The 14,728-nt window shown below is 34.0% G+C and overlaps 1 protein-coding gene across 3 annotated transcripts in view; it reads left to right on the top strand.

The window, feature by feature from the left end:
- SH3GLB1 (SH3 domain containing GRB2 like, endophilin B1) overlaps positions 1 to 14,728 on the top strand; it is a 44,508-nt gene that overhangs the window by 11,117 nt on the left and 18,663 nt on the right. For all 3 annotated transcript variants that reach the window (XM_066268735.1, XM_066268736.1, XM_066268737.1), the window contains exons 2-5: positions 4,398 to 4,539; positions 6,934 to 7,062; positions 10,090 to 10,223; positions 11,974 to 12,066. In XM_066268735.1, coding sequence (XP_066124832.1) covers positions 4,398 to 4,539; positions 6,934 to 7,062; positions 10,090 to 10,223; positions 11,974 to 12,066 — 498 coding nt within the window. The remainder of the gene's footprint in view (positions 1 to 4,397; positions 4,540 to 6,933; positions 7,063 to 10,089; positions 10,224 to 11,973; positions 12,067 to 14,728) is intronic.

Raw genomic sequence — 14,728 nt, 5'->3', positions numbered from 1 at the left:
CATGCTTATGTCTCCTTCCACCCTTTTGTTTGTTTCTTTATTTGTTTATTCTACATAGGACTAAGGTTACCCTTAATCTGATGGTTATTGACAATCATGTAGGAATCAGAGTAGGATACAACTGACCAGAGTGCAAGGAAACACCGAATATGTTTGTATAATGGTAATAGAAAGTATTAATAAGAAGTATTGGTTTTTTTGACAGCAAGTATTTATGATAATGTAGTATAGTATAATACAACTCTGATTCAAACAGGTCTGAGATCGAATCTCAACACTTGACACCTTGGGCACAATGTTAAACAGTTCTGACGTCAGTTTCTTCATCACTGAAATTATGATTCTTACCTAAATAATTCTTTTTTTGAGTGTTTGATATAAAATGCACAGTTTAGTATATGGCATCTTCTAACATACTAAGCCCTGATACTGTTAAGCATACAGAAGTATAAATAAGATCCTGTAAGTGATCTTATTGAGGAAAAAAATATATTTTAAAACAGAAGTATAAATAAGATCCTGTAAGTGATCTTATTAAGGAAAAAAATATATTTTAAAACAAATTAGAGGATAAAATGACCATATATCACAGCTAACACCTGATGCAGATGTAGTTGGAGTAAAAATACATAAATGTAAATAAACATCAGATAGACTGTATTACTGATACTTAAATACATTGCTCATGTGGGACTCTCTCCAGAACTGCTATTTTATATATAGTTTTTCTATAATCAAAGTGTATTTCACTCATTCCTTAAGGGATCTTATATTGTTTTTTACCTTTCTGAACTAAAATAGTAGAAAACCTACTCACTGTTTGTAGAATCTAATTTTGTAAGTTGGCTTACATATTTTCTCTTTTTTTCTTGCTCAGACTCATACCGATAAATACTCATCTTTGCTTTATTATACTTTCACAGTAAAATATAAATATAATATATATATTAGATATATATATGTATTTAATGAGAGATACCTTGAAGGTAGTGTAGTGAGCATCACAAAGAAAATATTAAATAATTAAGCAGACAGACCTCTGGACCTAAAGATTGAAATATTTTGTTTTAAAAAAATATATTTTGTTTTTCAGGTAATTAACTTTCTAATTGTTGATTCTCTGAAATATTATTGGGAAAAATTTTGCCCTGAAACCTAACCTGTATCAGATAAACTCTAAGACTATTTCTTAATCACTATTTGTAAACATTTTTAGTAATTTTCAACCTACTACTTGTTTAACTCTAGTGTGTTTCTAAAAACATCTATTAAAGTTTAACATGATTTTATGTACTGAAAAAAATAGGCCTGCATGTTTATACTGTTTGGATAATATTTTTTATTTAGCTCTCCTATTACAGAGACCATGTCTTGTAGTTCTTAGCAGAGTACCTGGCACAAAAACTGACCTAGCCTGACCTGTGGTGGCGCAGTGGATAAAGCGTCGAACTGGAAATGCTGAGATCACCGGTTCGAAACCCTGGGCTTGCCTGGTCAAGGCACATATGGGAGTTGATGCTTCCAGCTCCTCCCCCCTGTCTCTCTCTTCTCTCTCTCTCTCTCTCTCTCTCTCTCTCTCTCCTCTCTAAAATGAATAAATAAAATTTAAAAAAAACTGACCTAATAGATACTGATTTTTAAATTATGGATCTGTTGATTATTATATTAATATGTTCTTGGTTATTAAATATAAATTAGACTTCTACCAAAAAATCATATTTAGTATGCATAAAGATGGTGCTAATGATCCTCTAGAAATACAACTGGAACATAATCATTAGAGGGCTCTGCTCTTCCATAGCTCATTTCTTATCATTCAATCTCAGCTTAGTTGTTACTTGCTCAAAGAGGCTATTTTTCTTTCTGTGCACATCTGGCAATCCTCAAACTTCAGTTTCTTTATCCCCACCCCACTTTTGAAGCCTTTCAATTCTGTTCCCCCTTCTCCCTGCAGAATGAATTCTTCCATCCTGAACACTTGAATTCATTAATTCAAGCAGTTAATCACTCAATAATTCACTCAAGAAACAATAGGACCACCTATGTTGGTCCTCCTTCCACCTTCTTTTTATCTTTGTACCTTATTATCTAAATATTTATTTGTTTATTGTCTGTCTTCCCAATTAAAATGTAAGCTTCCTAAGAGCAGAAATCTTGTCTGTTTTGGGGCTGCTGAAATCTATGTGCTTAGAATAGTGCCTAGCATATATGTGGTTTTTAAATAAATATTTGTTGAAGGAATGATTGCAATAAACAAACAGATATACTTGCTTATTAAGGTGCTAAGTGAAGAATTTTGCTCTACTGGTAAATCATCCTCTATAGATGATGTTCACCTGGGTGTATTCCCTTTTTCTCCCTCTTATTGGTTGCAATGTCTGAGAGATAATCTGTTTAACCCTTAGAAGTAGACTTCGAACATGTAAAATTCTGATCTATACTTCTATAAAAGGTCTCTTGCTTAGAATCTCAGGGATCATTGAAGACTAGAGTTCTAAGAGATCGCTTACTTACCCGACTGACCTTTGAATCAGGGTTTTGATCTTTTGCCCAATGCCTCTCCTGTCCTCAGTTACAGTACACTGCAAGTTTATGAGTTTAGGCAATAGCTTTGGAACTGCTTTTCTCAGTCCCACCCATTGGGTCAGGGCTTGGCTACAAACCAGTCTCAGAAAGACCTAATACGACCTTACAAAAACTATTAAAGCTGTTATTTTTAGCCCTTAAACAAGACCTTTGATGGAGATTGCAATCAGAAGTCTAAAAATAACATTCTAGACTACATTTCAGCTAAAAGTACTGAGTGGTAATCAGTTGAAAGTATTAGACCAAAAACAAGGATGCCTGAAGAAACATAATAAAACTCAGAAAAGCGGAAGATATTTTAAGAAATGAAAGGGGGAAGAAAGAGTAAGGTGAACATTCTTTTTGTTAGCCAGAAATGAGTCATGACTAATGAGCATAGAATTAGTGCTAGAGAAATACTTGTATTATGATGGAGGAAAGCCACATAGAAAAAAAGTATTCATGATAAGCAGCCTGAGTTATCACTTCCAGTATTTAAAAATATCCAGAAATATCCATGAAATCTACACAGAAATCTTTTTATTTCTTTGTTACTGTATGGGAGCTGCCTTTCCTCAAAAACCAACACAATAGTATACACTGAATGTCTTTTTTTTAATTTTTTAAAATATTTTATTTATTCATTTTAGAGGAGGGAGAAAGAGAAAGAGAAGTGGGGGGGGGGGTGGCAGGAAGCATCAACTCCCATATGTGCCTTGACCAGGCAAACCCAGGGTTTCAAACCAGTGACCTCAGTGTTCCAGGTCGACACTTTATCCACTGCACCACCACAGGTCAGGTCTACATTGAATGTTTTTAATAACATTTTATATCTTGAAAAGATGCCTCTGTAGTATGAATGGGACATATTCTAAAAGTTAGTTTATAAATCAACTGCTGCAGCATATCCTGAAGAAGCAATTTAACTGATAGTTTCCCATAACATCTCATAAAAGTCTATCTAACTAGGTGTGATTGAAGTGCCGATAAAACAAAATTACATTTAACATAAACAGCCATTTTTAAAGTTAAAATAATAGTTACCATGCATTGAACAAAGCGATATATATACATACTCTTTTTTTTTTTTTTTTTTTTGTATTTTTCTGAGGTTGGAAACTGGGAGACAGTCAGATAGACTCCCGCCTGCGCCCGACCGGGATCCACCTGGCACGCCCACCAGAGGGCAATGCTCTGCCCACGTCGCTCTGCTGCAACCAGAGCCATTCTAGCACCTGAGGCAGAGACCACAGAGCCATCCTCAGCGCCCAGGCCAACTTTTGCTCCAATGGAGCCTTGGCTGCGGGAGGGGAAGAGAGAGACAGAGAGGAAGGAGAGGGAGAGGAGTGGAGAAGCAGATGGGCGCTTCTCCTGTGTGTCCTGGCCGGGAATCAAACCCAGGACTCCTGCACGCCAGGCCGACGCTCTACCACTGAGCCCACCGGGCAGGGCTATATATATACTCTTAATTAATTCTCAGATTACTGTAAGATATATATTGTCTCTTTTATGATAGATAATACGTAAGAAAAAAAGATTCAAAAGCTTGCTCAGGTCACACAGCATTGCATCCAGCACACGGATTCAGATCCAACTGACTCAAAGCTCTTCTTCCTTACCACTATGTTATCCTATCTTTATAAATCAGAAATATTTATATACTAGATTAGGGCAGAATTACCAGAGAGTAAAAAAAAAAAAGTTCATATGCAGTAGTTTACAAATAATTGTTTGTTTAGGATTGCTTAGATTTTAGTTATTAATTATTTATATAAGTTCCTAAAATGTATTTGAGGTGTATTTGATATATATTTTTTAATAACCAATAACAGTTCACAGAAGAAAAGCTTGGCCAAGCAGAGAAGACAGAATTGGATGCTCACTTAGAGAACCTTCTTAGCAAAGCTGAATGTACAAAAATATGGACAGAAAAAATAATGAAACAAACTGAAGTGTTATTGCAGCCAAACCCAAGTAAGAAACTTTTTACCTTTTGTCTGTCTCATTGACTGATCTTATTAAAAGGTACTGTTAGTAGATTTTTAATGTTAAAAAAAAGTTTTAATTGCTGTTGGAGAAGAGAATTCTTTGGTTTGTGGCTTTGAGGCTAATGGTTTTTTGTGCGTGTGCCTTGATAAAAAAGAGGGTGATAAACACTTGTGTATCCTCTAACATATTGACAAATAATGTTTTTCAGGACTTAGTAGAATCCCCTTGAAAACTCAATTTTAGGCAGTGACTTTGAATTTTAAGAATTATGAAGGACTGTGAAAATAAATAATTTATTTTTTTAGCCAGGGGAGAATTATCCCTAAATAATTAAAGGGAAATTATATAGAAAGCTAATTAGTTACCATTTATTTATGTTTATGTTTATTTTTACATACATTATTCCATTTAATTTTCTGACAACTCTAAGGTTTTTCAGACCACCCAACTAAATAAGCTTGCAAATAAGATGTACAATAATTGTTTATGAATTGAAACTCACAAGTTAGCCTTTTGTCCAATGGAGCATAGCTAATTAGAAGAACTTGGAACTAAATCCCAAGTTATTGACACTCGGGCTTTTCACTGAGCTTTATATATCAAAACTGAAGGACAAAGGCAACAGTGCACACTTTCCTTCTCCTTTTCCCCATCATTATTGTGACCGTGTTATGAACTCCATAAACATACTTTAGTTACTAACTAAAAATTCCAACTTTGTTGCTATTATATGAAAGTCAAGTACTGTACAAACTATTAGTAATTCTGTTCATTTTATTTAAATTATGGTGACTTTTTTTATGAGAGAGACAGACAGAAAGGGAGAGAGATGAGAAGCATCACCTCATAACTACATCACTTTAGTTGTTCATTGATCGCTTCTCATATATGCCTTGACTGGAAGGTTCCAGCAAGCCAGTAACCCCTTGCTCAAGCTAGTGACCTTGGGCTTCAAGCCATTGACCTTTGGGCTCAAGCCAGCAACCTCGGGTTTCAAACCTGGGTCCTCAGTGACCCAGGTGGATGCTCTACTGCACCATCACCAGTCAGGCTAAATTGTAGTGACTTTTTAAACTAAGCCTTTTACACTTTAAATGAGGCCTGGTCTTTCAATACCATGTGGTGTTTCTTATTTGTTGAAGACTACTTAAATTATATGCAATAGCAGCTATAAAAAAGAAAAGAAAGTAGTAGATGTTTTTCCACTTGTTCCTTGTTCTCTTGAGTTCTTCACATATATAGTCTGTTTAAGACTTGCTGAAATGAAACATGTATTTAAAATATACCAAATGTTTTATTAACTGATTAAAATCAACATGGGGATTTATACTTTTGACCAAATAGGTAGAAAGCAGCAAAGCTAAGAATTACTCTCACAGTCAGAAAATGAAATTCTGAAATTTAAGTAACATCTTTTAAATAATTAGTTTTAAACTGACTCATTCTGATTTTAACTAACTCAATAGTTTATAAATTCCTACTTAAAAACTCTTCTGATGCTGCATCAATGTCCACCACAAAAGCAAGTATTATTCCAACAGCCTATTTTATGTGTTTATAATTAACATTTTGCCAATTGTTTAAGTATTTGTGTATTGGTTTAGCTCATTTTTGAAATTCCACAGTGATTTGACAGCTGTGTAAAAGTAAATTTCTTAAATATTACACTAAAATATTCATTCATTCATATTGTTTTCCTTCCCGTTTATACTAATGTTCTATAATATGTCTTGTATTTTAATGATATTTTTAATGGTGAAATCTTTTGAGTGAATACATGTTCAGTAGTATCTATATACCTTCAGTATAATTAAATAAATTAAGGCATATATTGCTGATCTGTGTCTGTAGACTATTCCAAGCCTGGATTACTCTACCCTTAAACTCCCATGCCTATATTTAGACTCTATGAGGGAGGGAGAGCTTTTTAAACAAACAAAAGCCCAAAAGGGTGTCAGAAGTATGTGATTCTTTGATTCTTCTAGGTACCTTGTATCTATAGTTTCATAGTTGAAAATCCCTGATTTTGGAATTATAAACATTCAGAGGTGAAAGTTAGGCATTATATGAATGGTGCAAAGGAAACTTCATTAAATAGTAAATGAATTCCAACTCTTTTTTGGAACTTAAAATCCAATAAAATGCTCATATAATAGATTTACTTTATTTTAAAATATTTTTTATATTTTTAAAATAGTTTCTTAAGAGCTATGTAATACTCAAATATAAATAAAAATTGTATGTTAAGATAAGGACTTGAAAGCTTGCTAATTTCATGTTAACTTGACAAGGTGATAAATGGCTAGTAGTGAAACAAAACAGTCAACTAAATAGTTTTGCTTTTTTGAAAGAATTGGTAATTTTAAACCTTTCTCATAGATGCCAGGATAGAAGAATTTGTTTATGAGAAATTAGATAGAAAAGCTCCAAGTCGTGTAAACAACCCAGAACTTTTGGGACAGTATATGATCGATGCAGGGACTGAGTTCGGCCCAGGAACTGCTTATGGTAAGTAGAAAGCAAAAGGTCTATTAACAAATATCTTTACTTTTAGATTTTTACTACTTAGAGACATTATTAACATTTACCTAATATAAGTGAAATCACTTTTAACTTCAACACTTTTATATTAAATTTTTGAATTTAACATAAAGTGAGAATTATCTGTTACAAATAAGTATGTACAGGTCAATTTAATATTTAATATATTTAAGCATATATTGTTCTGAAATTTTATAAGATCTTTCTATGTCTAAAAATTTAAATGAGCCATGGCCAGGTAGCACAGTAGAGTTTTATCCCTGCACACCAAGGTTGGGACATGCACAGGAAGTGACTGATGAGTGCATAACTAAATGAAACAGCTAAGTGAAACAGTGTGTCCATGCTTCTCTCTCTGACTCTCCCCCTCTCTCCCTCTCTCTCCCCTCCTCCCTCTCCCTGCCCCCCTCCCATACACCTCCTCTCCCTCTCACTCCCTCTCTTTCCCTTTCTCTTCCTTCCTCTCTGTCTCTCTCTCTCTCAAATCAATGGAAAAAAATTTTTTTAAAGTTAAATGAATTCCTCACTTGCACTCCCATTGAATCTTAAAACATCTCTATTGTGGTATTTACAATATATAGCAGTTTTTGTGGATATGTCTCCTTTATTTAAAATTTTTTATTTAATTTATTAATTTTAGAGAGAGAGAAGGAGAAAGAGAAACATCAGTTTGTTTTTTCACTTATTTATGTATTCATTGATACATAAATGTTGATTCTTGTATGTCCACTGATGGGGAATTAAACCTGCAACCTTGGTGTATCAGACAACGCTTTAACCAGCTGAGCTACCCAACCAGCATTCCTCTCTCTATGTATATATTTTTTAAGCTTTCTGAGGGCTTATTTATTTCTATAGAAAATCTGGCACATAGTGTTTGAACAAATCACTAGTGCTTTCATTACACAATAATTTCATTAATACAAAAATGTTAAAAATGGTTGTCTCTGGATGTTTAGATTGTATTTCATTTCTATTTTCTTCATAGTTTAATTTAAATTATTGTATTTTACAGTTTCTCCCATTTGTTAGTTGTACAGACTTTAAATGTTTAGCTTTAAAGCTCAAAGTTATACACCATCATCCTTCAAATCTAATTTTCTCTGAACATAAGACTATTTTAATTTCTGTAGCTTTTTTCCTTTTGTTTATGTCTAATAATTCTCTTTATTAAGACTTCTACATGAAATTTGTCCTCAAATGGATATGAAATGATAGGTAAATTAAATGATTTTCTATATGTAGTCCCAATTAATAAAATAGCTCATAAATCCTGGAACTAAATGAACTTAACCTTTAGTAGTTCTTTTTATGTCAGAAGGAAATAACCTATATATTATGTAATGAATGCCACTTAATCCGTTGACTGGCTTTTAGATGTGCAACTTTAAAATTTTTACATTGTGTTCTTCAGAATATTACTTTTTTCAGAAGTTGGAAAATACTTAAAATTTCTATAGTTCTATTTCTAAATTTTAACTATTAACTTTAGAAAAACTTTAACATTAAACATTTTTTTTATTGCCTGCTAGTTAGTGCTAGACAGAGTTAGATGCTGGAGTCATAAAGGTATAAGAAAGAGACCCCACCCTTTCCTTCAGCAATTATAGGCCCAGAGGAGAGTGAACATTTAAAAACCTTCAAATTCTTTCCTTTTTCAATTTATTTCATCTGTTTGTATCTCTAATAAGTCCATTGACTGTACCCTGGTTATTGGAATTGGGCTTTGTGAATCTATACCATTAATTGATAATAGCTAACAATTGAGTATTCCAGGCATTGGACTAAGTAAGCACTATACAATATAAGCATTATTTCAGTAAATCCTTACTTTATATCCTACACATATGTAAATTGTTATCCATTTTAAAGATAAGGAAACAGTCTTAAAGAGGTTACATAATTCATCCATGATCACACAGCTAGTACTTCAAATGTGAGTCTATATTCGGAAATTGAGCTCTTATAACTACTATGTTATATTATCACCAATCACATGTAATCTCATCCTTACATGAAGGAATTAAATTCACAGAACTAACACTTATTAGAGATGGCCTTGTGGTTCTCTTTCTTTCACTCTTATTTTCCACAGTACTTGTCTTTCAAAACATGGATTTTTCTTTAACTTAAAATACAGATATATGCTGTTATTTGTAGATACTGGTACTTGAGATAAGTGCATAAATATAAAAACAAGTCAATTTTTTTTTTTTTTTTCATCTTTTCTGAAGCTGGAAACAGGGAGAGACAGTCAGACAGACTCCCGCATGCGCCCGACCGGGATCCACCCGGCACGCCCACCAGGGGGCGACGCTCTGCCCACCAGGGGGCGATGCTCTGCCCATCCTGGGCGTCGCCATGTTGCGACCCTCCTGGGTGTCGCCATATTGTGACCAGAGCCACTCTAGCGCCTGGGGCAGAGGCCACAGAGCCATCCCCAGCGCCCGGGCCATCTTTTGCTCCAATGGAGCCTTGGCTGCGGGAGGGGAAGAGAGAGACAGAGAGGAAGGCGCGGCGGAGGGGTGGAGAAGCAAATGGGCGCTTCTCCTATGTGCCCTGGGCGGGAATCGAACCCGGGTCCTCCGCACGCTAGGCCGACGCTCTACCGCTGAGCCAACCGGCCAGGGCCAAAAACAAGTCAAATTTTGACTTGATCTACTTATTAAAATATTTTAAGCATTATTATAAAAGCTTATTTGAGCTGTGACTGTACATACTTTTTAGTGTATTCATCCTCTTTTGTCCCATTGATAGAATTAGTACAGTTAACTATGATACAGGTTTATGTCATTTTTATTTAGATATTTATAATCTTTAATTAACTTTTAAAATAAAACTGCCTTAATTACAGTTAATTCTGTTTGATTTTTTTACTTAAGTAAACAAGTGACAACTATAAAGCAGATCAAATTGCTGATTTATCTTAACATGATTCTGCTTTCTGACATTACCAGACAATGGTTAAAAAAAAAACTTTTTTTTTCTTTGCAGGTAATGCTCTTATTAAATGTGGAGAAACACAAAAACGAATTGGAACCGCAGACAGAGAGCTAATTCAAACATCAGCTTTAAATTTTCTCACTCCTTTAAGAAACTTTATAGAAGGAGATTATAAAACAATTGCTGTGAGTTGAAAAGATTTCCATTTTTAGTAAAACATTTATACACACACACATACATATATGCACGGGGTCCTCCGGTTACAACACAGTTCCATTCCTATGACAGTGACATAACCCAAATTTTGGTGTAAGTCAAACCACACTCTAGCCTAAGTCACTTACCTATCCTAACACAGTTGTAAAATCATAATCTAGAACATAACAACACAACTAAGCCACAGAAAAAGAATACTGCATATTCTTCTGCCGCACACAACCAGACTAGTTTGCCCACACATTTTGTAAGTACGACGCTAACAGCACAAATCGAAACACATCTCAGTTTTTTTAAATTTTTTTATGGAAGTGAGCATCGTAAACTCGAAACGTCAAATGTCAAGACTATTGTAACCCAAGGACCCCCTACATACAGTTTTTAATGAATAATTTGCCATATTTATGACTATGTACATAACACAGGTTTAATCTAGCTTGGTGTATATTCAGCAGGACACAAAATCAACCGAAATAAAGGACTATTGATGATATGGACTCCATTTTTATATCCCTGTAGTGTTATTGAGATGTCCTTACATCTTTCTTGTTTATTACCAGCACTAAAATCTATAGAAAGAGGTTCCCAGAATGATTATAAAAAATTTGGCACAGCCTGACCAGGTGGTGGCGCAGTGGATAGAGCGTCGGACTGGGATGCGGAAGGACCCAGGTTCGAGACCCCGAGGTCGCCAGCTTGAGCGCCGGCTCATCTGGCTTGAGCAAAGAGCTCACCAGCTTGGACCCAAGGTCGCTGGCTCCAGCAGGGGGTTACTCAGTCTGCTGAAGGCCCACGGTCAAGGCACATGTGAGAAAGCAATCAATGAACAACTAAGAAGTCGCAACGCGCAAGGAGAAACTAATGATTGATGCTTCTCATCTCTCTCCGTTCCTGTCTGTCTGTCCCTGTCTCTGCCTCTGTAAAAAGAAAAAAAAAAAAATTGGCACAAAAATATCACCACAGCCATCTAACTATTCATTTAAAACAGGAGCCAGACACCTCATTATCAGAAGCTATATTTCTGGCTATTACACTTCCTGTCTTTTTGCAATGCTAGAAGTCTTTTATCTTCTTTTCCCATTTCTGTATTTTACTGCTGAAGCATTAGTACATATTATTGCTTTGCTAAACCTAATTTATTAGTCTATTATTTTTTAGTTTAATTTGTTTTTTAAGTAATGGAGAATGGAGACTTAGGTGGATATTTTTTTCTAAGATTATTACAAGACTGCTCTATTTTAAATACTAAGTCAAACTTTAATTTGCAGATTTCTTATTACAATATATTACAGAAAATATGTTTATAGTGAATTTGTCTCTGGGTAAAAGTATTTGGCCTGAGACAAAGGAAAAATCACCAAGTTGAAAAATGATTTGAAAGATACTAGATTGTCAATAGGATCACCTGCCATCTTTCCCACATATCTAAAATATCTCTATATTTTAAAATTGAAAACAGTAAGCAAAGGAAGTCAGATACCCGAAATGGTCACTTTATAGCCAGTGACCCTGCACTCAAGCTGGTGAGCCCTCGCTCAAGGCGGCAACCTTGTGGTTTCAAACCTGGGACTTCACTGTCCCAGGTCAGTACTCTATCCACTGTACCACCACCGGTCAGGCTGATTCATATATTCAGTGGAAAATCATACTTTAAATATGTGTGCTTTTACTGGATTTTAACATCTTTATACTTTATATTTTTCTTTCCTTAATTTATAGAAAGAAAGGAAACTGTTACAAAATAAGAGACTGGATTTGGATGCTGCAAAAACCAGATTAAAAAAGGCAAAAGCTGCAGAAGCTAGAGCTTCAGTAAGTAATGTTTTTAATTTTAAAAAACATTTTAAGTTAATAACTTAGACTTGTTTTACTCATATATCATGCAAGCTACAATCTGTCATTAAGACTAGATATGAATTTAGGGTATTGTTTTTGTGTTTTTAAACAAATTTTTCAGAACTTAATACATCCAAATCAATCAATGCACAGTAGTCATATGAAGAGGCAATATTCTTATTTCAGTGATACCTTGTTACTAAGAAACTAAAATTATGAGCCTTCAAGCCATGTCACATGGTGATGGCAAAAAAGTTTTTTGGAGATAGATTTATTATATTGAAACAGAAAAGACAGAATAGTAATTAGGATAAAAATGAATCAAATTTGAGAATGCTTGTGTGTGACTTAAAAAGTAGATATGACTCCCTTCGTACATGGGATTCAAACTGACTAAAAGGAGTTGTCACCAAGAATAGTTCCAAAAACATTCAAACAGTGGCAGCACAGACTGACAGGTGGCTATTTTAAAGGGAAGGAAACCTATTTGGATAAGTTCTGAGATTTTTTTCATAAAAATAACCTCAGATACAACTGAGGGGGTATATATTAAATATAGTAATTCATTGATTTTGTATATATTAATTTATATACAGTATATTATACACATATATAAAATATATATAACTATTTTAAGGTTTTATTTATAAGCTTATTTAATCTAACACTGATACTGTTTAAATCTTTATTCAAAAGTTTGAAGAGATTCATCAGATTTGGATTGGTATACCTTTAAGATAGTACAATATAAATAAGTCTGAATTTATTAGAGGAAGCTAATAAGTTAATTGTTAATTTGGCTAAGAGATGTTTTGTTAAGAGCGTGACATTCCTACTGCCTTCTATTCCCAATTCACTACCACCACCACCAAGAATCGTTGTCTTAAAGGAACATGCTACCACAATCCTGGTAAAAAGTCTCTGTGGCTTTGTTGTTCTGAGAAAGAAAAGCTTGAGACTTGGTTTATAATGAAATTTAAAATTGCTAATTTGGTGTTGGACAGTGATATCTAAGATTACCCCAGTACCTTATATGAGCAAAATAAATTTTCTTCTAGATGGTCCCCCATTTAGAGATTCTGCAGTAGTTACTGCAGGAGATTATCTTTAACAAGACATTAATTCTAGATTCACTATCTATTTCACTTCAGAATTATCCTGACATCATCATCAAGAATAGCCTAATTTCTTTAAGCAGACTTTTTGCAGAATCAGAACTTTAAAAATGAACACTGCGTTTATTAAGAGACTCTGGGTATTCATTTCTAGTTGCTAATAAATTTGTATAGTAAAGTATAAATTGGTTTTTAAAATACTAATTTCCTAACCAAGAAAAACATGTTAAATAAGGATTATTGAAAATAAATGTTTGGCCTGACCTGTGGTGGCACAGTGGATAAAGCGTTGACCTGGAAATGCTGAGGTCGCCGGTTCAAAACCCTGGGCTTGCCTGGTCAAGGCACATATGGGAGTTGATGCTTCCAGCTCCTCCCCCCTTCTCTCTCTCCTCTCCCTCTCTGTCTCTCTCTCTCCCTCTCTCTGTCCTCTCTAAAAATGAATTAAAAAAAAATTTTTTTAAAAGAAAATAAATGTTTGAATTACAACAAGATTTATTCAAAATGCCTACATATGCCTAGTGATGATCATGGAATAAGAATACTCTAGACAGATTGTGAGAGATGTTGCCTTTTGATATATCCAGAGAAGACCTTTTTAGTTTTCCTCTGCTGTGTATTGTTGAGGACAAAATTGTTTCCATGAGGATTTACACTTAAAATAAAAATGAAAGATTATGCAAATGAGTTTATTAAACAATTTCATGTATACACCAGTTTTCTCAAATTTATATATTGCATAAAACAAAATTTAACTGTAGCCAACTATTTAAAATATTGAGACAAAAATTTATATTTCCTGATTTTAGTTGTCTTCTTTCTCCCTAAATAACAATTTATTTTCTCCAAACTTTATAGAAGTTTGACATACTTTGGAAAGGAAAAGTCCTTTAGTTTGTTACTAAAGACTTGAAGCATGCCTTTATTTTGTGATTTTTTTTCTGTATTTCTCTTTCATATTCTTAAAGATGACAGAAAAATAAAAAGCTCTAGTAGTTTGGGTTTGCTTTTCTTTTTCTTCTTGGACACATATCTGGTTCATAATTGACAGCTGAAGAGGTGACACTAACCCCATACTTTTTTTGATTTCACTTATTTATAAATTTCCATGGATTGTTTTGTGACTAGTTATTCCTTTGCAAGTAAGATTTGGGATGGTGCATATCAGTATTTTTTTTAAAATTTATTTACTAAATTCTTGTATCTTTTTTTTAAATTCTATATTTACTGGGTACTAATTTTGTACAAGGTGCTTTGCTGAGGAGAAGTATTCATAGATTAATAACGCAACATCTCTGCTACCCTTGGTATACAGTCTCATACAATTGTCTGACGTTTCTGACAGTTTAGCCCTATCCGTGAAATATTTATGCTTGTTTCCAATATTGCTACTTTACTGTTTTATTAGTTAGCATTAGTAACTAATGGTTTCTAAATACTAATGAAGAATAGTAAAGCTATTCTTTACTATTCTTACTATTCTTTACATCAAAAGCAGTTCAGAAATATACCAATTCAGCAGA

Source organism: Saccopteryx bilineata, chromosome 3, assembly GCF_036850765.1.
Source record: "Saccopteryx bilineata isolate mSacBil1 chromosome 3, mSacBil1_pri_phased_curated, whole genome shotgun sequence".
Taxonomy (NCBI): Eukaryota; Metazoa; Chordata; class Mammalia; order Chiroptera; family Emballonuridae; genus Saccopteryx; species Saccopteryx bilineata.
The sequence above is the reverse complement of the archived record's forward strand: the minus strand, read 5'-3'. Positions and strand labels throughout refer to the sequence as shown.